The sequence below is a fragment of the Pomacea canaliculata genome, linkage group LG6, assembly GCF_003073045.1.
Source record: "Pomacea canaliculata isolate SZHN2017 linkage group LG6, ASM307304v1, whole genome shotgun sequence".
Classification (NCBI taxonomy): domain Eukaryota; kingdom Metazoa; phylum Mollusca; class Gastropoda; order Architaenioglossa; family Ampullariidae; genus Pomacea; species Pomacea canaliculata.
Genome location: NC_037595.1, coordinates 29258127 through 29284287, shown reverse-complemented (window position 1 = coordinate 29284287; position 26161 = coordinate 29258127). Strand labels below are relative to the sequence as shown.

Genomic DNA, 26161 nt, shown 5'->3' with positions numbered 1-26161 from the left:
GATTTTGCTGGATTAGGCTCTGTGGTGGGTGCACGGTTTGTTGTAACCATTCTAAATAGTTTGCCTACTTGGTATCTGCATGTACACCGATTCCTTGAAATTTCCTTTTACTTTGGAAATGAAAGTCGGAAGCGCTTATAGCACCCACTCCACGCGAGACCTCTGGCCCCAACATCGATACAGGTAAAACATGAGCGTTTTCTTCAAGGATGACGTCGGAAACTGAGCAAAACTATTACCACTGCCAGAAACTGTCGTGAAAAATGTATTAAGAGTAATATAAAGCCCTCTCTAAACACTCGGCAACAGCGCTGAATGTTGAGTAACATGCAACTGTCTCAGAACTCGGCAACAGCATGCCGGTATGTCGACCCCTCCCTAAACAGTTAGCAAAATTAGCCACGTCAGTCGGCCTAGTAACCTCAGTGTCCAGTACATAGACACACTGAAACAGTGAGAGACAAAGAAAGACTGAGGTAGGTGCAAACAGAAAGAAATGAGCTGGAGACAAAGGAAGAAATGTAGAAAATGAAGGAAGAAAAATGTGTACGTGTCAGCACGTGCAAATGTTGCAAAACAGAAAGTTGTAAGCACTACAAATAGATAATGTGACCCTCAATCCCGCACCGCGAGGGTGACACTCTATGGTTGGCATGTAGTGTCTACACTCTACAGATTTATTACAGATACACAACTTACACCATCACTGTGGGTCCGTATGTTACTAGGACAGCGAAACAGCCAAGGGTCCTCACCTATTCCTAAATCACGAAGATCAACGATGAAACAAATACCTACAGTTTTTTTCCTGTAGCCTTATTATCGTGTCAACAGACTCTTTACAATGTTCCTGGCTTAGATAAGTAAATGTGGCGCATGGATGCCTGACGTGTCGCTCATCAGTGAACAAAACCAACCTTTCGTGATGAGATAGTGTTTACATGCTGTCGATGCAGTTGATTGTATAATTGTTGCTTGTTCCAGACATAGACGAGAAATTCTAATTTGTGATACAGATAAAATAAATTATTTTTAATGCTTTAAGTATGTTGTGGGTCCGCCATGCATTAAATATATATTAATGCACATACATTACTATATAAATCAGCTTTATTAGCTACGATGCAATCTGAAGCACATTTAAGTAATACCTAGGATTTTATTCTGAATGTCGAGATATTTTTTACTGATATTTCTGCTAACTTTGTGAGAATTTTGTATGCGTGTATTTATTCATTTATATACGTGTAACCATTTGTGTTCGAACGTGTGCATGTCATGTATATCTCATTATGTCGGATGTGCATATGCATGATATATTTCTGTGTTGGACGTTAGCTTGTCCTCATGCTTCCTTCATGTTGTGAAAGAAAGCTGCCTACAATTATCGAAGATCACTCCCGAGCTCTCGATCGATAAGAAGTGATAACCCCGTCAAGTGGTTTGCTGACATAGAAGACTCACCTGCCTATGCCGTGAGTCGGTCGTCTAGACTCTGTAAATGTCATGTTTATCTGTCCCATGGTTCGTGCCTGTGCTTTATTTGCGGACATTAGAAAGAAAGAAGGAGGGAAGGGAAAAAAGGAAAAAAGAAAGAAAACTGCGCTTTCTGAGCTTGTATCCTTCACGCATCAACACATGAAAATGCATTAACTGGATTTAGTATCGCTTGCTTTCAAAGGCCGCATGATTCTACTTATTTTCATTTTCTGGTAACTGTGGTAGAGAGAGGTGAAACTGGTCACCACCACTAATCTTAATGAATTCATCAGTAACTGAATCAGTAAATCATGACAAAAGGTTCCTAGTCACAGCAACTTGAGTGATTCTCTTCTTTCCTTCTATCGACAGGTGCCAGAGAGTTATAGTGGGTGGCAGCCAGGTAGGCGGTAAAGAATGCAGATTTATATATTATTTTTTTTTCTCTCTCGAAGATGATCTATCGGTTTGCGACCTTTCTGGTAAGTATTTACCCGGTATCGTTTTACTCAGCAATCACAAACCCTGCAGAACACGGAGTGACACCGACATGAGGAAGTTTTATCGGCTTATAACTGTCTACAAGTCGGCATGGGTGTGGATGTTGTAAGTACAAGGGTGCGAGACAAGTGACAAAGATCGGTTTGTAGTTACCTGGGGTAACGGAGACGAGACGACTTTGACTTTTTGACAACGGCATCCAATGTACAGAGTCCTACATGCTGTACGTCACATTTGTACAATAGACTGAATCGAACGCTTACGTCAGACAAAAAAAGAAAAGAAAAAACCCTCGCCTCGTTAATCCACATTTTGTTCTGTAGTCATGGACTCTTCACGCAGCATGTCGAAGACTACCATGCTGTATGTCTTCAGCGCTCCCAACTGATTTATATCTCAGGTGAGTGTTGCCATTTTAAGCAGCGGGGGAAATTACGACCCTCTACATGCTGGAGCTCAGAGATGATAAGGGCTATAGGCTGACGGCATTCGACGAGCAACTTAATTGTTGTTTCCACTGGGTTGTGGACGCTAGAAAGCTGGTGCACGAGATGATGTGAATAGAAAGTTCCACTTGAGAGGCAGACACAGAGCAGGACTGAACGGACCAAAAGGGACGTAAGCCGGTGGCCGGAGCTGTTTTCCGCGAGAATGGTCTTCTCCAGAAGGCAGCGGCAGATTGGAAGGCGGTGATACTTTTGGCTTAGAATGGACAAGCTTAGCTCTGTACAGCTCACGTTGAGGCTAGAAACCTTAAAAAAAAAAATCTAGCATCCGAAGACGATAAATAAGCCAGCGATTCGTATATAGCCACACAAATTGTGATACAAAAATATATAAATCGTCAAGCATGGCGTCTACTCCAAGTCTGAGATCTGAAGAATCAGGAGGGTTGGAGACAGGATACAGTCTCCTACCTCCGAGCGAGACAGCTGATGTTTTGAACCTTACCCTGCATCAGGTAAGAATGATCGAGTTCTCATAGGTTTGAAACTGCACATACATAGCAGCTGTATGTCATCGATAATTAATGACTAAAATATTTTAACCAGTATAGTTTTTTTAATGATTGTTTGACATTGTCAGTAATTCTTGACTTCCTTATCAGTTTTAACATTCATTATTGGCTGAAGACTTTATGGATGCTTTATAAACATTCATTAATTTGGTTACTTGTTCACTCTGACATGTTAATGCAATAACTTTTCAGTGTGCAAGAGATGGGGATGAAGTCAATATGAACATCCTTTTTCGGCATCTTGGTGTGCATCTTAGGAAGAAAATCAACGATTATGATGATGATTCTCTGACACCCTTGCACTATGCTGCTCGATATAACTTCCTGGGTGTAGTCAAATTACTGGTTGAAAATGGAGCAGGTATATAACAGCTTTCTGTTGTTTCACAGAAAACTGCATGCACGCAAACATTTGGGTTTTAAAAACCTAGCAAGTCATTCTTTTGTTTAAGCTAGGCAGTTTAGGGGAAAGTGCATTGCTTGATGACGCACATAGACAAGTACTAGGAATAACTTTCCTGTTTAATTCTAAGGGTTCATTGATGGATAAAAAGGCAAGAAACAAGTGGTTGTTATTGATTGGTACTGTGATAAAGCATAATTGCTGAATGCCTGCCATGTGAGCTGTTGCTAATCACCCTGTGGTATCAAGATCAAAGAAACTGGTAACTGCAAGATTTGTTGGAAGTTGTTCAGAATCATCAGTGCCTTTGGTGTTATTATAAATTTTCTTGTAACTTTTATTATATCCTACTGCTGATCATCATGATTGCTACCACCACCACCACAGCCAATATCTTGGGGGTCTTGCAAATGATGATAACAAAAAGTGATTGTCACTTTAATAAAATTTAAAGTAATTGTCTCTTCCTTAAACAGATGTGAACAAAGTGGGTGAGGATGATGACACACCTCTCCACCATGCAGCTAGGTACAGACAAGACAGAAGAAGGACAGATGCTCGTGGGCAAAACAGAATGGCCTCCCCTGTCAGTTTGGCAGATCTGTCTCCTTCAGTGGTATTTACCTTGCACTTTATAATTTTGGCCTACACTAGGCAGCTAGCAGCAGAAGTAGTTTTTTGTTAAACATAAAGTAGCTAAGAACAAAAAAAAATAAAAAAACACAAATGTTTCAGCAGCATTTGTGTCTGACATAGGCACTTTATTTCTTTCAAAAATTTGACCCTTTTTCATACAATTTTTTATGTGCAAGCTACAAACAAAGTGTTTGCTTGTGATAATGGAATCAAAGTAAATGAGCTATGATGGTGGCGATGTTGTATGGATGTTCGTATGACTATTGGTAGGAGGTAGATACATTTATGTTACGTTACTTATGTGCTAAATGTTGATAGGTGTGTGTGTCTGTGAGAGAGTTGTACATGTGGATGCATAATATATGCAGATGTTTGCATGTATCTGAGTGTCACAAAATGAGAACTACTGCCATAACATAAGTATATAAACAATTTGAAAAGCACTGTGGCAAGTGTTTTCAGTTTCATGATTTGAGATTTCTCTTTTGATATATGCATGTGTAAGCAGCCTTCATCACTTCATCAAACATTTTTTTTTAAATTTCACTTAAATAGACTTCAAAGAGATGACAAACTATTCAGTTCCTAAGAAAGTCTTCTTGTCCTTTCCTTCAGCCTGGTCTCAATGGAATTCCTTTCCAGGAGGAAGGAGACAGAGAATTTTTCCAAGGAAATAGCAGCGTCATATGTTATCTCATCTCTAAAGGTGCCAATATCAACTGCAGAGACACCTATGGGCAAACACCATTGCACTTTGCTGCCATGCGAGGAAATGTTTGTGCATGTAAAGATCTGCTTCGATTTGGGGATGTGGATATTGAGGTAAATCACCCTAGAATGAATTTATTCAAGTTCTGTTTGTCACAGGACAAATATACCCAATCCAATAGCCTTGCAAACAATTCCAGCTGCATTCAATGTTTGCTGTTCAGAGTAGGCTGTTATTTTTACCTTGTTTATTTGTTAATGAGCTATCAGTGAAGATGAAAATTTAATGATATAGATAAAAGTTTGAATTCTCATTCACCTCTGGCATACAAGTTTAGTTTCCTATGCACTTTAAATACTTTCCAGTTGTGGAAACACACTCTGGTGCCAGTGCTACTAATCATTTTATGGTTAAAGCATATGTAGCTGCTGTTTGTCAACAGCAAAATGTCAGGTCCTGCTGAAATTGGCATTTCACTGTCTACTACCTTATTAGCACTCCCACTCAAAATGCCAGTCTTCTGTAGCATTTTTTGCTTTGTCCATTTCAACATGAATCATGACATTTTTTTCAGCCAATGTCACTGTCAGTAGTTTTTAGTCCATTGCCACAAATGACATGTCCTGTAAATATTGCATGAATGAATTCTTCAGAAAGAAACCTGAATATTCATATTGACTGTGTCTGTCTACCATCATCTTTTAAACAAATTAGTTCTTCTGTTTTACCAGTGCACTTCTTTTGACTCATCATAGTATAGTACCATAAAAGAAAAGAAACTTCTTTTCACTTTTGTGCCTTTAAATAAGAAATGAAGGAAAATCTCATCAACAAGAAATCTTTAAACACTCGTGAAGACTTAACATAAAAATTAACTGTTTGTTCTTAAAGCAGGCAAAACCAAAGTCAACCAAAGGAAGATTTGAATGATCACAATTTTAGTAACCAAAGATCTGTAGTTATTCACACATGATTACAATTCCATAGTAAGGAAACTAAATCTGGAATTGATTTAATTGTCCCTATAGTAACTGCATTATACATTTTCCTGTAGGCAAAGGACAAGCAAGGTATCTGCCCTCTGCATATGGCAGCTATCCATAATCAGGTGGAAGTTGCACGTCTGCTTATCGAGGCTGGAGCTGATCTCCGCAGTACAGACAATGAACAGTCTAGACCATTGCATCATGCATGTGGCTCAGGCAGTACTGAAATAGTGCAGCTTCTATTTGGAGCGGCGTCCAGATTTCCAGAAATGATTTCAAATGTGAGTAGAGCAATGCTGTAGTGGCGCTAGTATTGATGCTGGTAATTTACAAGATACTCTGAAGAAGTACTGTTAGTACATGTATATGTAAGAAACAGACAACTGATATGGTAGCTTACTGGTTAGTTTATTCCTTGTTGCTCCTTTGATGCATAGGGCTGCATTCTTTACTGGTTGATATGAGCTAATTAGAAATAATATTTTTAAGTGGTTGACAGTTATTAAGTAACTATCGCTATTACATTTTGTATGAGAACAAACTGCATGTGCTGAGGGAACAATTGTTAGATCATGTTGGATTCATATGACACAGATAGCATTGTGACAAATAAAGTAAAGAAGATGACAAGGTATCCCAGCTTAAATTGATCTACCAAAGTTCTATACATAATTAAAAACCTGGGGAATTTTACTAAGGTGGAATTTACTTGCCGATTAAATTCCTTGAGAGAAAATGTTTACTTGTGTTGACGACACTACTTGCACAAAGCCATTGGCAGAAGTATGGTAAATAATATTATTACAAAAGAAATGGAATTTGAAAAATAGTTTATGTCATGATATAAAATAAACAGCAACAACAAAACTGAAGTGTGATGGATGATTTCTGAGACTTCTTACTTTTAACTGTCCAGATGGTCACAGATACTGACATAAAACACAGCACATGCTTGCATGTGGCTATTGACAATGGACATTATGAGGTGGCACAACTATGTATTGAAAAAGGTGAGAATCAGATTTTTATCAAAAAACATCTAACATCTTTGTCTAGTGACATAGTCTTAGTCATCTTCATATTCACAATCTTTTAGCCATTATCTTTTTCCAAGTTGTCACAATTGGTGGTCAGGTTGCCTACATGGAAGCACAGCCCTTAACTTATTCATGTTCTCTTTAAAAAAAATCTACAAAGCTGTGTATAGGGGCAGAATGTGTTCATTTATCTAGGAAAACCGTTTTGTGTTATAGATTGTTTCCCTTAACATGAAAATAGGAAGAAATTGAAGATGTAAATTTTTCTAGATATTTCTTTTCTTCTTTTTTGGAGGTGGGGTGGGAAGATGGCATCAAGACTGTTCACGGCAGCTTGAGAGGGGATTGAAAACCCTTAAATCCCTGTCAAATGAATTTAACTCATAAATCCAGAGTTTGAAAGCTGTAATTTTGGGGGGAAGGCATGAATGCTACAAAAATTTCAAAGTTTGATAATGGTTAGAAAGAATTTGCTAGAAATAATGCTGACCCTATGACAGTTATAAGCAGGAAGAAAAATATTTTGAAAGTCCACTGGATTATATGTAATTTAATTTGGATTCGCAAGAAAGTGCTGTGTTAGGATGGACTGAGGTAGGATGTTTTAATTCTGTATATTTAAAATACCTGTAATATACGTTCCTTCTGTTATTTTTAGTTTATTCTTTATGATTTTTTTAAATGTTTCAGTTTCATTAGTACTGTCATCATGAATATTAAGGTACCAGTCTAACTGTGTTAAGGTCAAACAGAAATATTTTAATCAATAAATGGAGATCACCTTATTGCTGTGGTTTATTTTCTTTGTAGAAGCTGAAGTTAACAGACCACGCAAACAGAACATGTACCCGCTCCACCTGGCAGCCATGTCAGGTGATATGCGAATTGTCAGATTGCTAGTAGATCATTCGGCACGTATCGATGCTGTTAACGATGACCGAGCCACAGCTTTACACAACGCAGCAGCCTTCAATCATACAGAAGTTATCAATTTTCTACTGGAGAAGTAAATAAAGTCTTCAACGTTTTAATTATTTTAAACAAGAATTAAACATAGGTTAAGTGAAACTTGTGAGATATAATGTAGCATTAATTCCCTGTGCCTTACCTTAAAACTGATCGAGTTTGATGCATCATGCCTCTGTGAATTACGCTGGTTGCTATTTTAGGTTCACCATCATTCCTAACTATCAGACTTTGCTGTTGTTGCATCATGATCTGATACCCGTACCTGTTGACACTCTGACAGTTGTTTCTCACTTTGGTCTGCTCATGCAGATCTCCTGTGTGTGCCTTGCATCAAACAAAACAAGTAGGAACACCACTCCTTTTCTTCTCTGTCCTCAATGTCTGAAATACTTTTCCCTCCATCACATACAGTGACCCCTTTCAAAGCCTTCAAGGCTGGCCTTAAGACTCTCATCTTTCATGAATACCTCCAGTAACTAGTCTAGTCATCTTATCATCTTTTCTTCTCTCTCTCTTCCCCTCTGACCTTAATTTTTCATATTTTGCAAACTTGCGTGAAACTGGATTTGTTTCTCTTGGTGCTTTTGTTCAATATCACTGAGCTCAGTCTAACCCAGGAAATGTCTCTGTATAGTACTAGTATATTTTCCATTTGAACTTATTGCACTTGGTGATAAATCATCCTTTGTCACTCAAAAAAACATTATACCCACTTTATAACAGTTTTTCGTTGAAGACACATGTTTCTTTTTGTGCATAAACTGCTTTGATACTCCTAACTTACTCCTAGCTGTGTGTTAAATGTCTGTATGAGTATGTATGCTGCCCTTGTGAGCGAAAAGAAATTTCTGTGGGTCTCCTGGATAGACAATAAAGTATTTTTATTTTTTTTATTTTTGAAGCATTAACTTGGGAATCATTAGCAAACTGTAGCAGCATTTCATGAGTATTGCCATATATGAGCTTGTAATGCTTAATGACATCCATTTTTAGTAGTATAGACTTTAGCTTGTAGCTGCTCACTAATGTGTACTTTAATGTTCCATAAGAGGTGCAGACATCAATCGTCGTGACAAGGATAACTACACGCCTCTTCTTCTAGCTGCCACCTATGGTCATGCTGACACAGTGGAGCTGTTGTTGACAAAAGGTGCTGACTACAGTGCTGTGGACAAGCATGAGAAGACAGCCATCTTCCTGGCAGCTGAAGAAAACAAGTTGCAAGCTTTAAGAGTAAGATTTCCTTCTATATTTCTCCTGGTACATCTCTGTGTGCTTCACTTATGGTTATAAATCTATATCCTTCATTGTTCACCAGAGCAACTAAATCAAGCTAACAACAAAACAAGATATTTGAGAGCTCATTTTTGCACTCGATTTTAGCACCTGGTACGTATGAATCTGGGAAAGCAGATAGCCAAGTGGTTAGAGTGCTTTGATACCTGTGTATAGCAGCAAACTTCCCCCAGTCAACCCAGCTGTCAGAAATAGGTAGCTGACTCTGTAAAGGGTTGGGGAAAGTAAGGCAGCAAAAGAGAGGAGAGTGCCACCACTGTCACATAAAGCTGGCCCCAAGAAAATTGAGATCTCTAACACCTATTTTTAAGGACCTGGAAAAGGTCAGAGGATGATCTTTACCTTTACGCATGAATCTACTGGCTGGTTACTGAGGTCAAAGATGTCAGAAGCACTGTGAGATAGTTCTTGTGTGAATTGCTGAAATGCCAGTGCATCTCAGTACACTGACTTAGAAGGATATTTTTTTTTAATGGATCAGTGCTGTAAAAGGGGTTCTGATTCCACAATGAGCGAAGCAAATTGTGGCCATTGCTTATCATACCAATTAAATACTCACTTTCTTTGGTAGAAGACAAATCAAAAGAGACTCAGTTGATGATGGTTATTAATTTTAAGATTTTCTGCGATCAAAAGTGGTGGAAGGGAGGTTGTTTTGGAAACATGAGCGTAATCAAATATTAATACTAAGGCAGAAAAAATAAAAATTGCTTGTGGGCCAATCATTTGTGGTGTCTTGGGTGACAGTCCCTACCTACCCCTACCCTTCCTTCAGTATGCCACTACTGATGACCAATATTCTCCAAATAATGCTCAGCTGATGTGGTATTCTGTGGAAATGACATGGTTATATGGTATATTTTAATAGAAGCTGCTAGAACATCCTCAAACGAGGCAAATCGTCAACTTCAGTGACCAACATGGTAATAGCCCTCTGCATATTGCTTCCCAGCAGGGTCATCTGGATGTTGTGAAGGTTTGGAGTTACTGCCTCTTACCTCCATTTTTTCTTAAATCCTGTTTGTTTTGTTCTTGTGTATACACTTTCTCTTCCACTTCCTCTTCCATTGCTCTTATCCAGCTAGCCTCTCTGAGAAGTAAGATATAGTAAGATAATCTTCTCTTAACAATTTCACAAGTGGACTTTCAGACTTATGAATCATTCCTACTCAAAAGAAGGTCGAGTAATTTTTTTGTTAGAACACTGATGATATTAACTAGATGTGGACATATTTTATAACTTGTGCCAAAAATGTCTAGATACATATTTGTTTTTTACAGTACCTCCTTGCAAACAATGCTGATATTGATGCCAAGAATGAAGAAGAGCAAACACCACTTCACCTTGCTGCCAAATTTGGACGCACAAAGTAAGGAATGATTTATTGTAATCTAAGTACTGTACATGTGTGATGGTAACATGTTGTATGCAACCTCAAAGAGGTCTGCTTTGTTTACACATTTTTTCCTTTTACATGCAGTATTGTTCGGGAAATCATTCGTCGTGACAAGTCAGTAATCAACAATGAGGATGAAAAGTCAAACACTGCTCTTCACCTAGCTGCACAGTATGGTCATAACAAAATGGCTGCTCTTCTAATAGAGTTGGGAGCTCATGTATCTGCAAGGTATCGTGCCATTTTCATTTTTAGAGTTCCCAGGAAAAATAGTGTAATTTATTTCTGCCCTTTTTTTCCCAAATGTTGTTCTTGAAAATGTCCTACTTTTTATTCAGCATATATTTAAATTATTGTTTAGGCTATTTTTTATGCATTATGGGTTGAAATAAAATTTGAGAAAACAATGTTATGGTACACACTAATAGGAACTACAACCAGTGGACTCCACTAGATTTAGCAGCTGCTAAAGGATGGACCAAGACATGCCATGTATTGCTGAGCAATGATGCCCCAATAGACCCTGTAGACAAAAACAAGGTGAGCTCATTTCACATGCCTGTGTGCAAAATTAAAAAAATACACAGAAAAATTTACATTATTCATCCTATGCATAGATTTATAATCAAGAAATTTGCTACACTTTTTTCCTCTGGTTATAATAGTGTTTATAATAATAACAATTTGTAAAGTTGCATTTCTTCTTGTGGGTGTGAGTGCAATTCATTGCATGCAAAAAACTTCAGATAGCTGACAGTCAATTATACAAGAAACATCAGTGTCAGCAGACAGATAAAACTATGACAAACATGAAACTTTGCATGGATGAAAAGGAATAACTAAAGAGTGAGCTGAATCATTATTATTATTATAGGAGACTTTATGTTTAAAAAGAAGGTATTTTCAGGTGGTGAGAGAGGCATGTCTGCCACATATTTGGATATTTGTTTTTTGCCATTATAATAGATGATTGTTTAGTGGCTGCAGCTCAATGAAAGCTCTATTATGGTCCCTGCTAATAATCACTTTCCTCACTTTTTTAGGCGATTTGGTTTGGGTAAAAATGTTTGTGGTGTGCTTAGCTGTTGTGCGTGATTTGTAATAAAATGAGGGTGATTAAACCCTGTGCACATGCTATTTGCGTGGGCTTGAAAAAACAGGCAGAGTACAAAACTCAGATTCCCAAAACTGATTTGTCTTGGTCCATTTCAGCAAACTTTATTTAAATTTGGCTTTGTCCACTGTCCTTCACACAACAAAGCCCAAACTTGTCCAGTTGTGATCACTTAAGATGCTCTCATTGTGCAATATGTGTATGCATGTCAGTTATATGTTATTTGTGTGCGTCTTGTATGTGCAGACAACACCTCTTCATCTTGCAGCCAGGCATGGCCACCCAAGGGTGGTCCAGTTACTTTTAGACAGGAATGCTAATGTCACACTGGAAGATTCTAGGGGTTGCAATTGTCTGGACCTGGCCATTGAAAACATGCACGTGTAGGTGTCTCCTTTCTTTATCTTTTTAACGCAATTTTTTTGTTTTTGCTGTGCTTCTGGCTACTTCATATCTAGACAGTACATAAAGCATCTGCTAGAGGCCTCAATGGTTTGTCAGCAAACGTATTTCATTATGTCAATGTCAGCTCCTACTTCTTTGTTCATATTGCCTCTTAACATCAGCTGTCTAATTAAGAGCTATTTGAGTGCTGCATTTGTTCTAATTCTGCACACATTCTGTGGCCATCTCTAGTTTTCTTTCTAGATTGTGTTTGTTGCATTCGTGCAGTTGGTTTTTATGAGTTCTTTGTTGGGGATTATGTTTGGCCATATTTTTCTGAGACATGTTTTGGAAAGTCTCTATCACTTCTGCTTGATTTTTGCTGATAACTTCCATCATTTACTCCCCATATGATAACAAGACGCATAAACTGTCTCATTGCCTGATTTCTTTTCTTATCTTCAGGGGTTGAATTTCTAATCCATTAGATAGAATTTTTGTCATTTCTTGTTACATTTGTGTTTCTTTCCTTACAAATATAATACAATCCATCATTCCTAAACTAAGTAGAATCTGTTTTACAGAGATGTTGCAATGACGATCATCAATTCCAACGTCTGGATTAAGGCACTGAGAAATTCAACTAAACTGCCTGGTACAGACAACATTGAGACACCACTGAGAAAACTTATTAAAAAAATGCCAGGTACTAATGATGTTTATCACTGTAAGTATATACTGTGTGTGTGTGCGCTAGCATGTATGTGCCACTGTATTTTTTATGTGACCTTGTGTATCCAAAGCAGCGTATCTGCATGATATGCATTAGGAAGTATTCCTGCAGCTGTGGCAGAGAAAGTCTTTGATCGGTGCCTGATCTATGGTCAAGAGAAGAATCCAGAGCATCCTGAATATGAGGTCACGTTCAACTATGAATTTCTGGATGATGCCTGTGCTCCCTGGATTGATGAGGAATACAGAAGCCATCTTCATTCAGGCCCTTCCACAAGTGATGCAGTGTTGAGTCCAGGTAAGAGGATACAAAATATTATTAGATTCATGTAGGACATTGATTTCCATCCACGCACACACACACACACAAGCGCACATCCCACAGCATGCAATATGGTTCAAACACAATGTTCAGAAATAACACTTTAATACTTATACAACTTTTAAATACACTATTGTTATGTGCATTTAGTTGAGCCATAGGCTTACATCGTATGAAATAGCTTTTTTCAGATTACTTGTGTAAAAAATTGCTTGACATGTAAATCCTCAGTACACTTAGAGTTGAGAAATGCATCATAAAGATAATAGCTAATCTATTTAATTTATAAGTTGATCTTTAGTATTTCGATTTCTTTTAAATATGAAACTAATATAGAGATTCTCAAAATGAGCTAAAGGAAGCAGAATTAGTGAAAGCTCAATTGAAAATAAAATGTGGTAATTATGATTCTTTTACTTTTATTAGCAAAATTAGATTTACAGATTTGTTGTAGAAGTAAACCAAGTTGTAATTAGTGTAAAATTATTATCAAGAGAGGATAAACATCAGTTCTCTGTCCAGGTATCGCATATGATGATAATGGACATCTTCTGCCAAAAGCTCAGCCATATACTTTAGACAGAAACTATCTTAAAAAAAATCATCCCCTATACATCATGGTGGGTACCCTTTATCTACTTACCAGCTTGGAAAATTATTTGACCTATTAATTGCAGAACGAAAGCTATTGACACATATACTCTTATGATGCTATCAGAAACAAATTTAAAGCAACTTTAACATCCAAAGTTCAGACTAAATGGTTACACACTGAGTTACTTAGCTTACATGTGTATTTTATTTAAAGCATGTAAAAAATGAAAGAAAGGGAATGTTAGGTAAAGACCATCCCATAATCCATTTGTCACTGGGGAGTGAGGTGCTTGAAACCATGCTTTCTCAGAGGTAGTTGTTTGTGAGGGTGGTACTCATGCAACTCTTCTTCCTCTCTACCTTACCTCCCTCACCCATTTATGGATTCAGGTATCTATTCTCAGCAGCTGGATCAACTGGGGGAAGTTCACTGCACCACACAGTATCAAACCAGTACACCTCTGGGTTCAGATACCTTTGGTCTAATCAGTAGATTATCATCTTGCCCTGAGTGATAGAGAAAGGAGATCAAAAGATTACATATGTACATGTCTGCATATACAAGAGAATGATCAAAAGATATATAACATGACACAATATTTTTCTTCATGTTGAGCAGTAGAGATTGAAATCATCTGTTATGAGAGACTGTATTTTGGGGATGAAATAAGATGAATGTAAGTGTTCTTAATGACTTGCATAACAAAAATCCCTATTTAAACTTCATTTTCTAGATTAAATGTCATATTGTATTGTGATATTGTAGTTATCTAGAAATTCATGCTTTGTAAAATACTGAATTCTAATATGCAAAGCTTGTAAAAGTCATGTTGAATGTTGCTGTTCATGTGATGATTCAATATAATGGCTAAGTTTTTATGAGAAATTGTTTATGATATTATCTTTTTGCTTCTAGTTTTTGTTTGATTTGATTTTGTACTGGCATTTCTTAAAGAGCTGATACTCATTCTGAAGGTCACCTCAAAACGTGTGGAGCTCTTGGGCCATCCACTGGTGACATCACTGCTGAGACACAAGTGGAATTCCTTTGGACGATTTTTCTACTACCTTTCTCTGTGTCTACATTATTTTTCTCAGTTTCCTCACTGGTTACATAACTGTCATCGAATTTCCAAAAGAGAAGTAAGTTTACTGATTTTTAGTTTAAGTGGTGTTACCATCACAAAGTTTCTCAATATGAGGGAAAATGGTATGGAGCCTTTCCTCAAAATAGCAACAATAAAATATAAATAACAAATTATTAGATCAGTCATTTTACAAATGATCACTATCTTATCATAAATAATGTTAAATATTATATGACAAAATGAGTAAATTTGATTTAGAGTGGGGAAAAAAGATATAAACATGAAGGGAGCATATATTTGGGCACACTTGCTTGTGTGTATGCATACACATGCAAGCACATTACAGGATCATATAAATCTGAGTGTGTTCACATGTTTTAGTTTGTGCCTCTGTAACACTTTAATGGTGTAGTAAGTTATTTCTTTATTTTTGTAGAGGGTAGTAGGTCAAACTTTCCTTTCCCATGCCTGCTGCCATCCTTTAGCTGTCCCACTAGTGTCTGTTGGACCTCTGTTACAACCAAAGTCGCCTGACCCACTTGGGAAGGTCTTGTGTCAGTGCGGGATGGGGGTTATAAATGCACGTTTAGGATAGTCATGCTTGTACATGCACACACTTATATGCATGCATATCTACACAAGGTCATTACACCTGTACACACATGCACATGTATATGCATGCATACCCACCATCACACACTACCGCCGCACGCTTAAGCATACATGCACACATGCTCTCAAACACAATCACACTTCACAGGTGGACATACACCTAGCAAGGACAGGAGGTCTATGTGGACTATGTGGGCAGGAGCTACTGCTGTCGCATGTCAGGGAAAGGTTGGGCCCACCTAATGAGAGTGTGGGAAAAGTGAATTATGGTTTCTGGAACTTTCGACAGATGGGATAAGTAGTGTAAGATAAGAGATGAGGGAGGCTGAGAGTAGAGAGAGGGCAGGCTAGCCACCGAATGAATTTCTGAATAAAAAATATGAAGTTATGCGGCAAATTCCATGTTTGTTGTGTTCTTGTACAACTAGCCCACCCCTACATAGCAATCAGGGACAGACTTGTTGGTTACACCTCTGTAGATCTATGTCCATGAAAGAAAAACAGAATTTAACTATTTGAATTAAATTCATATTTGGTGCTCTTAGATCAGACTGTATAAAAACTTACCAACAATCTTGCACATTATCCATGCTTAAATTAAACACACCTACATTCGCCATTCATAAGTATTCAAGTTCATCTCTCACTACATATTTTCTCATCTTCAGTTTTATGTACTTCATATACAATAACCAAAACAAAGATCAAGGAACAGTTTCTGCATTGTCTGTTACAGATTGAAAAATGAATGCCTTACAAACCACCAAAGCATTCATTCAAATGTGTTTGCCACAGTTGCTATGATTGTTGTCCTTCTCTTATCTGTAATCAGCTTACTTAAAGAGGTTTGTTAGAATAACCAGAACTATTTTACATGAATTTTTTTTCTCTATCCCCTTTCTTTCACTGTGTTTTAATAAATTTAAAATTTTCTTATCTACTCTATTTTTCTCATCTACTCCCATCCTTTTTTCTCACTGCAGAAGTGATTAATTTTTAGAAAGTTTGATTAATTTAAAGCCAATTTAATGTTTTAAGTACCTTCAATTTTCAGTTTTGCTATAGTCTGTTAAAATCTTGAATGAGTGGAGATTTAATAATTTGTTAATATTTCATTCTACTAGGTTTAGATGCAATTTTTTCATATCTGTAAATCATGGCATTTCATATTAGTGAAAAAATAATTAGCTCTTTTCTTCATCGGTATGCAGATGCTACAATTTTATCAGGCGAAACTGGCATATTTGGGCTGGACCAATCTTATTGAATGGATCATTTACATCACTGCTATACTTCTAGTTGTTGACTTGGGGCCATGTCAAGAAATAACAGGTTATAAAGATGTGAGTTCATTTTATTTGTTAAGACTTCTAAAACTTAAACTGCAGGATTAGTATTTTTTAAATATGACAATCTTTGACAAGTTAAATACCATTTGGATATGTGCGTGTGTGTGTAACAATGGAATTTGCTCATGTTCAAAAAGCAGTTTCAACTGCACTTATGCCTAGAACAAAACAACAAAATTGATCACTTCATTGGCATTGCATGTCTTGTTGTGACGACATGGTGAAGGTTCAAGCATAGTGTATGAGCCAGATATATAGGCTATATATACACACATGTTTATTTGTAACATTTAGGTACATTTCCTGTGCATGACTATCAAGCATCATATTAATGGATATGACTTTTTCTTTTTAATGGCATCTACCGAAATACAATCACACTGAACAGATTAAAGATGGCTTTCTATTTGTAGAGAGATATACAAATGACAGAAAAAAAAACATTAATAAAATTTTTGGAAGAGATTTCTTACCTCCCTGCCTGTATGCAAAAAATGCAAACTAACCAACAAAGGCTATTTACTTTGATATAGATGTAGTAAACTATATTTTTCTAGCAACATAACCAATAAAATATTCTCCAGTTGAAGCATATAAATGTCTGTTTTCTGTGAAAATAGCCATGGCAGTGGTCTTTCGGTGCTGTCTGCATCTTCTTGTCCTGGCTGAACTTGCTGCTGTTTATCCAGAAGTTCCCACAGTTTGGCATCTATGTGGTGATGTTCACAGATGTCCTCTACACCTTTTTACAATTTTTTGTTGTCTTCCTCCTCTTCATCATTGCCTTTGCACTTGCTTTCTACACAGTTCTTCAAAATCAGGTTATTCTTTTCATTCTCCTTTACTATTTAGGTTTTTGGGGATAGTGTGCATGTTAGCAAGCAAATACATTTTTTTTTTTTGCTATGTAACTGAAGAAACTTTTCTAGATTTTGTGTTGCACTCAGTGACAGAATTTGTTACTGCGAAATTCCTTAAGCAGCTTACCACTTTCTTGGGGTAAGGAAAAAAACTTGGGGGAGGAGACTTGTTGATGAACAAATCCCCAAAAGTGTGATCATACAATGATGCTAACATTAGAACTATTTCTCTGATGTAGCTGAATGTACACTATTTTAACTGTTTTAAAACAGTAATTTCTATTTGTATTTTAGATATCAGAAACAAAGGATATAATCTATGGGATGCATCAGTTTGAATAAAGCTCCATCTTTCACCTTGACATGATGTTTAAAAAAATTACTTTAAATATTTTTCTCTCAGCATTGGTATGTGTTTCTTACGATGTAAAATTCATTTGTATCATTAACAGAAAAATACTTTTGACATCACCTGACTATTGTCTTTCATCTGATTGCTTGTTTGACTGTGTTTGAAATGATGTCTTATTCTTGGTTGTCCAGTGGTGTTTCAAACTGTGCCAGACTCACTAATTAAAACCACAGTAATGATGATTGGAGAGATTGATTTTAAAGACATTTTTCATAGTGATGAGGATATACTCTATCCTGGGATCACATACATCATTTTTGTCATCTTCTTAGTGGTCATGTCAATACTCATCATGAACTTACTGGTATGTGTAAGGCAGGTATGAGAAGAAAATTGATGATTAAAGAAAAAAAAACAATTTTGCAGGGAAAAAAGCTCCCCTTAGATTGTGCAATAACAATTTTAGTACTATTTCAAAAGGAAAAGGCAAATTAATTTTGTTTTAAAAAAAAAATTTAGTCTAAGAGCTCGTTTATATATTTTGAAATAATTTTCTGCAATTGCTATTGTATAGTAAGCCACTGTATGTAACTAAAGAAAATACTGATTTGAAGCTATATTAATTCAGTTGATTTTCTTCACAGGCTTAAACTTTTTAAATTTTATAGCATGCATTGTTTGCTGTGGACGCGACTTCTAGGTGGGTCTTGCAGTTGATGACATCAAGGCAGTCCAAGAGCAGGCATCACTGAAGCGTTTGGCTATGCAGGTATGCCTGGTGTGGTTATCTCATACATTGTCTTTATCTGACTAAAATGAACCATTGGCCAGAATTTTTGTTTGGCTATTTTTGTGTTGAAGTATTAGTGAATTTTAAAAATGTAAGCATTTAGGTTTATGTTACAGGTTGAACTGACACTGGATGTGGAGAAGGTGATACCAGATTTTATCTGGCGCAAGGCCTTTTTACAGAGCAAGACAATTAAACCGAACACCATTAAAAAATACCCTTTCAGACGGTTCTTTTCTTCTGGTTTAACAGCCAAAAACTTGCAGGATGCACTTCATCCAGAACTAGTGAGTTTTCTGTTTTTTAATTAGTGTCTGTGTGTCCAAAGTCTCCTCTTTACTGCACCCAGTCACATTAAGCAATATTTGAAAATAATGAAATATAAAAGATTTTCTTTGTCTATACACCTTACCTCAACATACCTTTCATGAAATGAAGTTTACAATAATTTTATTTTGTAAAAAAAGTAAGTGAATTGTTCTTATGGCTTATGTAGAACACATTTACCACAAAAAATGGTACAAAAAAGGCACAATACACAGAGAAGGGTGGAAGATTATTTAAAAGCTATTTATCAACTTGTTTGTACAGGATACAACTGAAAAAGTGCTATTGGAGCAAGAAAAATTAGGTGCAGATGTAAAAAAACTTAAGCGTACTGTAACAGATCTCCAGGAATCTTCTCAACGTTTGGAATCTATGCTGCGTGCCATCATTCGTGAAAACAGGATTGTCTGGGAAGATGAAGATTACCAAGAAGAGGATGAGGTAGAAAAGATTGACTCGGGACTTGGTTCCTAAACCCTTCAACAGACAAATTTTACCTTATATGATTTTTTTTTTTCAATCTAGGTGATGGGGAAATTTTGAACTAGGCTATTTCAAACAGGTTTGACTTGAAGCTTCTATTGAAAGAGTAGTTGCAGACAGAAACTGACAAAAATATACTGTATTACGAAAGTGTTTTTCAAGAGAAATTTACAAGTAGGTCTTAAAACACAAAAAACTGCTCGGTCAGATGGGACAAAGCAGTAAATGTATATCCACTAGATCATCTTTGATGTTTCTTTAAAGTCTGAGCAGCAAGACTAAGTCCTCTCACCATTTCCAATCCAACTTGTTACACTATGCACATATAATTTGCTTTTTGTGACATCTGATTACTTCTAAGTCATTGTTCTCAAAAGACTGTAAGTCAAGATTTTAATTTCCTACTAAATCATAATTACCACAAGTCATATTTTATGTATGATTATCTTAGAGAATGTGTATAGCATCGTTTATCCACTTTGTGCCAAATTTTAGAGAAATATTTTGCATTTGAATGCATTAGGCTATGTTTTTTTTTAAGATTTACACTGATTTGGAATGTTTAATTTATATTTATTTTCTACATTTTAAGATGTTACCACTGACTCCAAATGAGACAGTGCTGTATAGAAGAAACTGTGTCATACATCTTTTATGCCAAACATTGGACAACATTGTAATTTAAGACTGCACCAATATTTTGCGCACACACATCAGTCTGGTCAGCTCAACCACTTTATAGTCTATGAACTTGCTGATCCTAAGAATTTATTATTGTATGCATTTTAATGGTATTTGTATTACCAATTTATAGTTAAAATATTTACTTTGCTCTCATGGAATCAGTGATAAAACTGTAGTGATGCTGCTGTGCACTTCATGATCAGCTGTGATTACAGGATAATGTTTAAACTTCCGCTGTCCTCGGGGGGAGGAAAAGCAGGGTTCTTGTCAGGCCAGATGAAAGTAATTTGCAATGCCAAGGTACATAATATTGCTTGTGTGCCTCACCTCCCTCCATGTATCGAAATATTCCTGCCCTAAGGTAGAAGTTTGACCTAAAAGTCAAAATTATTATTAGATTTTCCTCATCATCCCCTAAACTGAAGGCTTTAGCTCGGTAATATACATTGTTGTTATAGTGGCTAGCTAGCTTACATATTTAATGTCTTCATAAAAATATCTTTAAATACCCAGACAGAAAGTGCTCCACATCTCGTGCAATCCAAAGTCAGCTCTTCTAAATTAAGGAAAAAAATGTAAAACTTGAGGTTTTTGTTTAGTAATATTTATCATGAAGGTATCAGTAATGTTACATGTCTAATAGATATTTTTGTAGAGATTTATGAGTGTTTGCTATGTCTTATGAACTTAGTGATGTAGGCACTTTAATTTCACAAGTGCACCTAATAATCTGGATATCACAGATTTTGCTTACCTTTTCAAGCATGATCAATCACTTTTAATTAATGATCTGATTACCACTGTGATGCTTTACTCATTAATGTTAGTGAATAATGTTTGTGATATTCTAACTTTTCTGCCATTTTGTTTATACAATGGATTTCATGGCCAGCATATTCTTTGTGTGATTTTTGGCATAGAGTTTAAGTACCAGTTACCTTATTTTTTTTTAGGTCATAATTTTATTGAAGTCAGCATTTGCTGCATGAAGGTTTATTTTGTCTGCTTTATAGTTCATCATTTTCCTTTGTTATAATTTAAGACACAGTTTAGAATTTTTATTTCTATAAATATAGTATAGTCTATAAATAGTTTAATGCACTGCCTTTCCTATGAATCTTCATACTTTGTTTAAACACATACAGCTATGCATTGTATAATGATGCTACAGTCAACAGTCTGTATATATGATGGTGGTCCCATAATATTACAATTAAGTTACAAATTGTCCTATCACCTTGTGATATGGTAGCTGCTAAAACATTGTGCAAGGCATTATTAACATGTTGCTGAGATGATGCTGGCAATACACATATTGTGCAGCAAACTTTCCCCCAGTCAACCCAGCTGTCAGTAATGTGTACCTGACTTCACAGAGTGTTGAGGGAAGGTAAGGCAGAGAGTAAGAAGAGATAGTTACCATGCTCATACACCCAACTGGTCGTGAGAAGAGTCAGGTCTCAAACACTTTCCTCTCCAACAACAGCAACAAAAAAAAAAAAAGGTGGGGGTAGGGGACAACCTTTACTCTTTTTTAATTTTAACTAGATAATGATAACAAACAACCAAGTTTTACACTCTGTGATGTTTGTAAAATGGCTAAATTCCCTAATGACACATCTCTCAGAATAGATACACTGTTGATGTTATAGATCTTTTGCCTCTCTGAATGCTCTCACAAGACCAGATAATGTGCATGTCTTCTGAATTTTATAAATTTGTGCAATTCTTTGACAATAAAAACCTTGAGTATCCCAAAATTAATAATGCTTTTAAAATATTGTAGGCAAAAGAAGTCAGCTTTGTAACAGTTTTTCCAGTACAAGTATAACATAAACCTATTACCTTGCATACAATATTCACAATCAGGTAAGTGTACAGATGTATTGCAATCCCTGCACCCCACAAACTTTCATGCTATCCACAGCCATTCTAAGCACCTATTAAAAGAACCAAGACACTCGAAAATAACACCATCTACACCAACTATTTTACATATTTTTTTAATTGACAAAATCATGAGTAATGATATAGTTTTATCTTTGAGTTTGCAGGTTGTGACACTCAAGTTAGACTGAGAATATTTATATGTCTGACTGCAAGACAACAAAGTGTTATTTCAGAAATCATGCTGTGATATTCTAATATAGCTTTACAAATGCTTGTCTACAAAAATTGTAAGTCTTTTATTACCACTGGGTCTTAGTTTCATCTTTGATAGGAAATGCTCCTTTCCATACTTTGACAGTGACAGCCACTTTGTCTTTATTTGTCCTTTCTTCTGAAACACCAATGACCTTCACTCGTTTCACCATTATCTCACCCTCATTCTGTGTTGACCGCTCCAAGACCAAATCTACAAAGTCCCCTTCATCTATCTGGGAACAATAAAGCAACAGTGAATAACATAGCTATGATTTTGTTGCGAGTTCATGTGTTAATGCATCTTCATTTTCCCAGCAAAAGATCAAAAGGTGAAATGTTTTGCCATTTCAAAACTTTAGAAATTGTCTTTATTTACTTCTGGTGCTTCTATCTCCTTTAAATTTGCTTATGACCTTTTGACAGCCACTGAAGTGCTCTTCTATCCTTATATACTGTGACAGTTTTGTGTTTCTTACAGGCAGCATTTTTCACACCATTTTGTCTCTTACACTTCTTACCTGTTTGCTCTTTTTTAATAAGGTTTGTCCATTCAGCCTTAGACGGCTTGAGTAGAATAACTCATCTACTTTGCTGTAACATTATAAAAATTATATCTTTGTATAAGAAAATAAAATACTTAAAATTAAAGCCACAACTTTATGCTAAATCAAGTAAATGCCAACCAAAATGATTAATTTATGTCAAAATAGAATCTTCATTTATTCCTGGCTTTCTCAGTTTTGCTTGTAAAATGGCATTTATCAATAGGCTGATGTATGCTAGTTGGGATTACAGGTGGGGGGAATAAGTGTTTTATGCCGAGCCAGCAACTAAAGCTATATCATGGCAAGTCAGTCAGCCCTGTAATTGTGATTACGGGTATTAATTCTGACAAATGAAATCTGTTATTCTTGGACTATGTGAAAACAGCCACCACACCAAGCGGCTGGTGGGCCATGGGATAAATATTACGTGACAATCTTAAACTTGAACTTAAAGACTGTATCAAGAAATAAAATAAGCTGCATCTTAGTGTTTAACAATCTTGGAGGGTCTTTTGTAGCAGATTAACACAAAGAGGTGGCATTATAGTTTTTGAGCACCTACTTTCTAGATACATCCAGAGCTGAGCTGACAACTGAATCAGCACGCAAAGACTTCACATGGATGGTAATTTTTCTGAAGGTTGTTGGAGCATCATAGTCATCATCTGCAAGCTCTTCATCATCCTAGAGAAAGGACATGCACTTGGTATGAACAGGTTAATGGCAGCTCAAGCCTGGTTTTGTGAGAGGTTTGCTATTCTCACAAATGTGGTGCTGCATAGTAAAAACACTAGTGTCAGAAAATGCTAGAAGTGTAGACCAGACAATAACTGTAAATCAAATGCAATGAAATACTAAAATAGATTTCAGTCTATTTTAAAAGGGAAACATTGATCTCAGAGAGAACTTTGGTAAGTTTAGTGTTTAAAAATAGATTTTGTATAAGTTTGGGCATAAATGAGTAAAAACAATGAGTACATTGAACCTCCAACACTTGAAGAACACTATGTCAAGTCCTCATACAGCTGCTGGATGATGGCAAAATAACTTGGGGTGGAAATTCGTAGTGCTGCATCGCCTTCCAGAAGGTTTCCCTGTCTATGGAGTCAAAAGCCTTCTCAAAATCCACAAATGTCCTATAGCGTGGTGACTACCATTCGATGGACTGTTCAGTAAGGATTTGCAGTGTAGCGATATGGTCTGTGCATGGTTTACCCAGCCAAAAGACTGCCTGCTCTTGCCTCAGTCTCTTGTCTAAGGTATTCTTCAGTCACTTGAAGAAACTGTAACCTTGTAACCTCTCTTTTCAATTATTTAATGCCTATTTACATAAGTGTTGTGGGCATTTCTGTTCCTCTATCCCTAGTAGAATCGTGTTTTTTAGCACAAACCCCAGTTAATATGGAAATCCAAGTAACTCTAATAATAACAAATAGCAAATAACTCTAGCTTCCTTCCATTCACCAAGTTTTAACTCTTAATACTTAATATAGCTAACACAAAAAATAGTAAAATAACATGTTTGAAATGTAGTATGTGACTGTATGTTCTATAAACTTTAAATTCAAATAGTCAACAGTTCTTTAGTGCACTGAAACTTTTTAAAATTTAAAAATAGATTACCAATAGATATATGTTATGAATTTATGACTTATTAAGAATTTCTTAAAGATTTTTAATGCTGATTTTCACACAACAGTGAAATCACCACCTCTGTATCTCTGTCATTAAGCAGTGCATGACTACTACAGAAAATGAGCAAGGCTTTTGAGATTTTTAAATTGGTACAATTCTCTAACAATGTTGTGTATCCCCAAATTAATATGGCTTAACTATTTAAACTATTGTATAATACAAGTCAGCTATGTAACAATGTTTCTAGCACAAACATATATTTCATAAATTTGTTATTTCCTGAAAGTTGATTGTCCAGCTGTATAAGTGCCCACAATGGAAAGTTATAGATTAATGTAATGTGTTCTCTAAAATATTCCTGCACTAATATTTAATCATGCAATGTCCAGTAAATTGTTGATTTCTAAATATAATTGTATATAGTTTTATACTGCTTGCATGGTATTTAAAGATAGTGCTAAATAAATACTACCTCGTTGTCATTGTGTACAGACTTTCCTGACTTTGTTCTGATCAGTTGCTGTGCTGGTCTTATGCCAGAATCAACCGTCCTTGTCAGTGAATGCCTCCCTCGATAATCCTGGAATCTCTTTAGCGTCTTTTTCTCACAAAAAGTTAAACACGAAGTTGAAGAAACAAAATATCTCAAACACCCAGCTTTCGACCCCACTTGCAATACTGATTGAGTAGACAATCCATGAAGTATTCTTTTTTGCTGGAGGCAAAACCTGTGCTGGTTTTTCGATAAACAGAATGAATCTTCTGTGTAGAGGCCAGCAGAGGAGTACTCACGAGTGGTGCGAATGTGTGTTAACAGCGAAGTATCCCATGTCCATACTCGGCAGATTCTCAAAAGGCCCATCGGTATTCTACTGCACTGAAAGGAGAGAATCCAGCGACAATGAAGAAATCCTTGCATATCGGCACGACAAAGTTAACTAATGAATAGACTACAAACTTTTTTCAGCCGGTGTCAGTAGGATAGCTCTTGTATCCACTTTCCCATAGCAGGGTAGATAACTCTCAAGCTCTAAGAGATACAAGAGCTGTCAGCACTAAAATCTGTGACACCTTTCCAAAGGGCTGGGCGTCGGGAGTCTTCTCCTGGTACCCCGGTTTCCTCCCCGAATAGTGCGAAATCTTCTCAAGGTGAACGCACTTTCCTACTAAATAAACCAACCCACCAGGTAGGGCAGCGATTAAAGCAATCGCTTGTTCCTACTTCAGCGAGGTGATGGGTTAAGATCTCGTCTCGGGACAACTGTTTTCACCTTTCCTACTAAAAGAAACAACCAACAAATAAACCAGAATAACTTTCTAACATGCTAGGCTCATTTGTCTCTGTGACCAGAGAGATAATAAACAGCAGCAGAAAATATTGTCCCGTCCCTCCAAAGCACTCGCCTGATTTAGGTTTGGAGTGGTCCCCCTCTCAGCAATCATACCTCAACACTATTCAAGTTATTGATGTTTTGCAACGACAACCACATGAAAATGACCATAGTTTGTTCTCGTTTTATATTTTTAACTTTTTTTTTACATATCTTGCCCACACAAGTGGATTGTGGAATGGTTTGACTACTGCCTTCTAGTTAGGTTGAGAAAAGAATGACCAATGAGCCCTCAAAAAAAAAAAAACTGGCCCAGAGAAATGGGTGGTCTCTAAAACCTCACTTCCCAACAGCTGAACGGTCCCTACCTTTAACTGTAATTG

General features: G+C 36.5%; 2 protein-coding genes across 2 annotated transcripts; one reads left to right on the top strand and one right to left on the bottom strand.

Annotated features, from left to right (window-relative positions):
• Nucleotides 1-1724: 1724 nt before the first annotated feature.
• Nucleotides 1725-21058, top strand: LOC112566376 (transient receptor potential cation channel subfamily A member 1 homolog). Its single transcript, XM_025242534.1, has 25 exons — nucleotides 1725-2941; nucleotides 3191-3359; nucleotides 3878-4017; nucleotides 4653-4859; nucleotides 5801-6013; nucleotides 6649-6742; nucleotides 7580-7775; nucleotides 8788-8971; nucleotides 9903-10010; nucleotides 10316-10404; nucleotides 10516-10662; nucleotides 10860-10971; nucleotides 11792-11928; nucleotides 12514-12635; nucleotides 12774-12959; nucleotides 13506-13603; nucleotides 14553-14653; nucleotides 16014-16122; nucleotides 16489-16620; nucleotides 17247-17447; nucleotides 17544-17546; nucleotides 18032-18202; nucleotides 18539-18607; nucleotides 18745-18915; nucleotides 19220-21058. The coding sequence occupies exons 1-25, from the start codon at nucleotides 2831-2833 to the stop codon at nucleotides 19427-19429; spliced, it is 3480 nt and encodes a 1159-aa protein (XP_025098319.1). The 5' UTR covers nucleotides 1725-2830; the 3' UTR covers nucleotides 19430-21058.
• A 1051-nt stretch (nucleotides 21059-22109) lies between these two features.
• On the bottom strand, nucleotides 22110-25505 carry LOC112566377. The gene is made up of 4 exons (XM_025242536.1): nucleotides 24920-25505; nucleotides 23375-23496; nucleotides 22786-22858; nucleotides 22110-22500 (listed from the first exon to the last, which is right to left on the bottom strand). Exons 1-4 carry the CDS (start codon nucleotides 25364-25366, stop codon nucleotides 22312-22314), a joined length of 831 nt encoding a protein of 276 aa, XP_025098321.1. The 5' UTR covers nucleotides 25367-25505; the 3' UTR covers nucleotides 22110-22311.
• Between the last annotated feature and the right edge of the window lie 656 nt (nucleotides 25506-26161).

What these genes read in the sequence shown, in the direction of transcription:
- LOC112566377 (XM_025242536.1), bottom strand. Translation starts at nt 25,366, where the DNA reads ATGCAAGGATTTCTTCATTGTCGCTGGATTCTCTCCTTTCAGTGCAGT. An exon ending in CTGTACACAATGACAACGAG is followed by an intron (nt 23,497 to 24,919) that starts GTAGTATTTATT and finishes TCCTTTCTCTAG; the next exon opens with GATGATGAAGAGCTTGCAGA. An exon ending in GCTCTGGATGTATCTAGAAA is followed by an intron (nt 22,859 to 23,374) that starts GTAGGTGCTCAA and finishes ATAATGTTACAG; the next exon opens with CAAAGTAGATGAGTTATTCT.
- LOC112566376 (XM_025242534.1), top strand. Translation starts at nt 2,831, where the DNA reads ATGGCGTCTACTCCAAGTCTGAGATCTGAAGAATCAGGAGGGTTGGAG. An exon ending in TTCCAGAAATGATTTCAAAT is followed by an intron (nt 6,014 to 6,648) that starts GTGAGTAGAGCA and finishes TTAACTGTCCAG; the next exon opens with ATGGTCACAGATACTGACAT. An exon ending in ACCCTGTAGACAAAAACAAG is followed by an intron (nt 10,972 to 11,791) that starts GTGAGCTCATTT and finishes TTGTATGTGCAG; the next exon opens with ACAACACCTCTTCATCTTGC.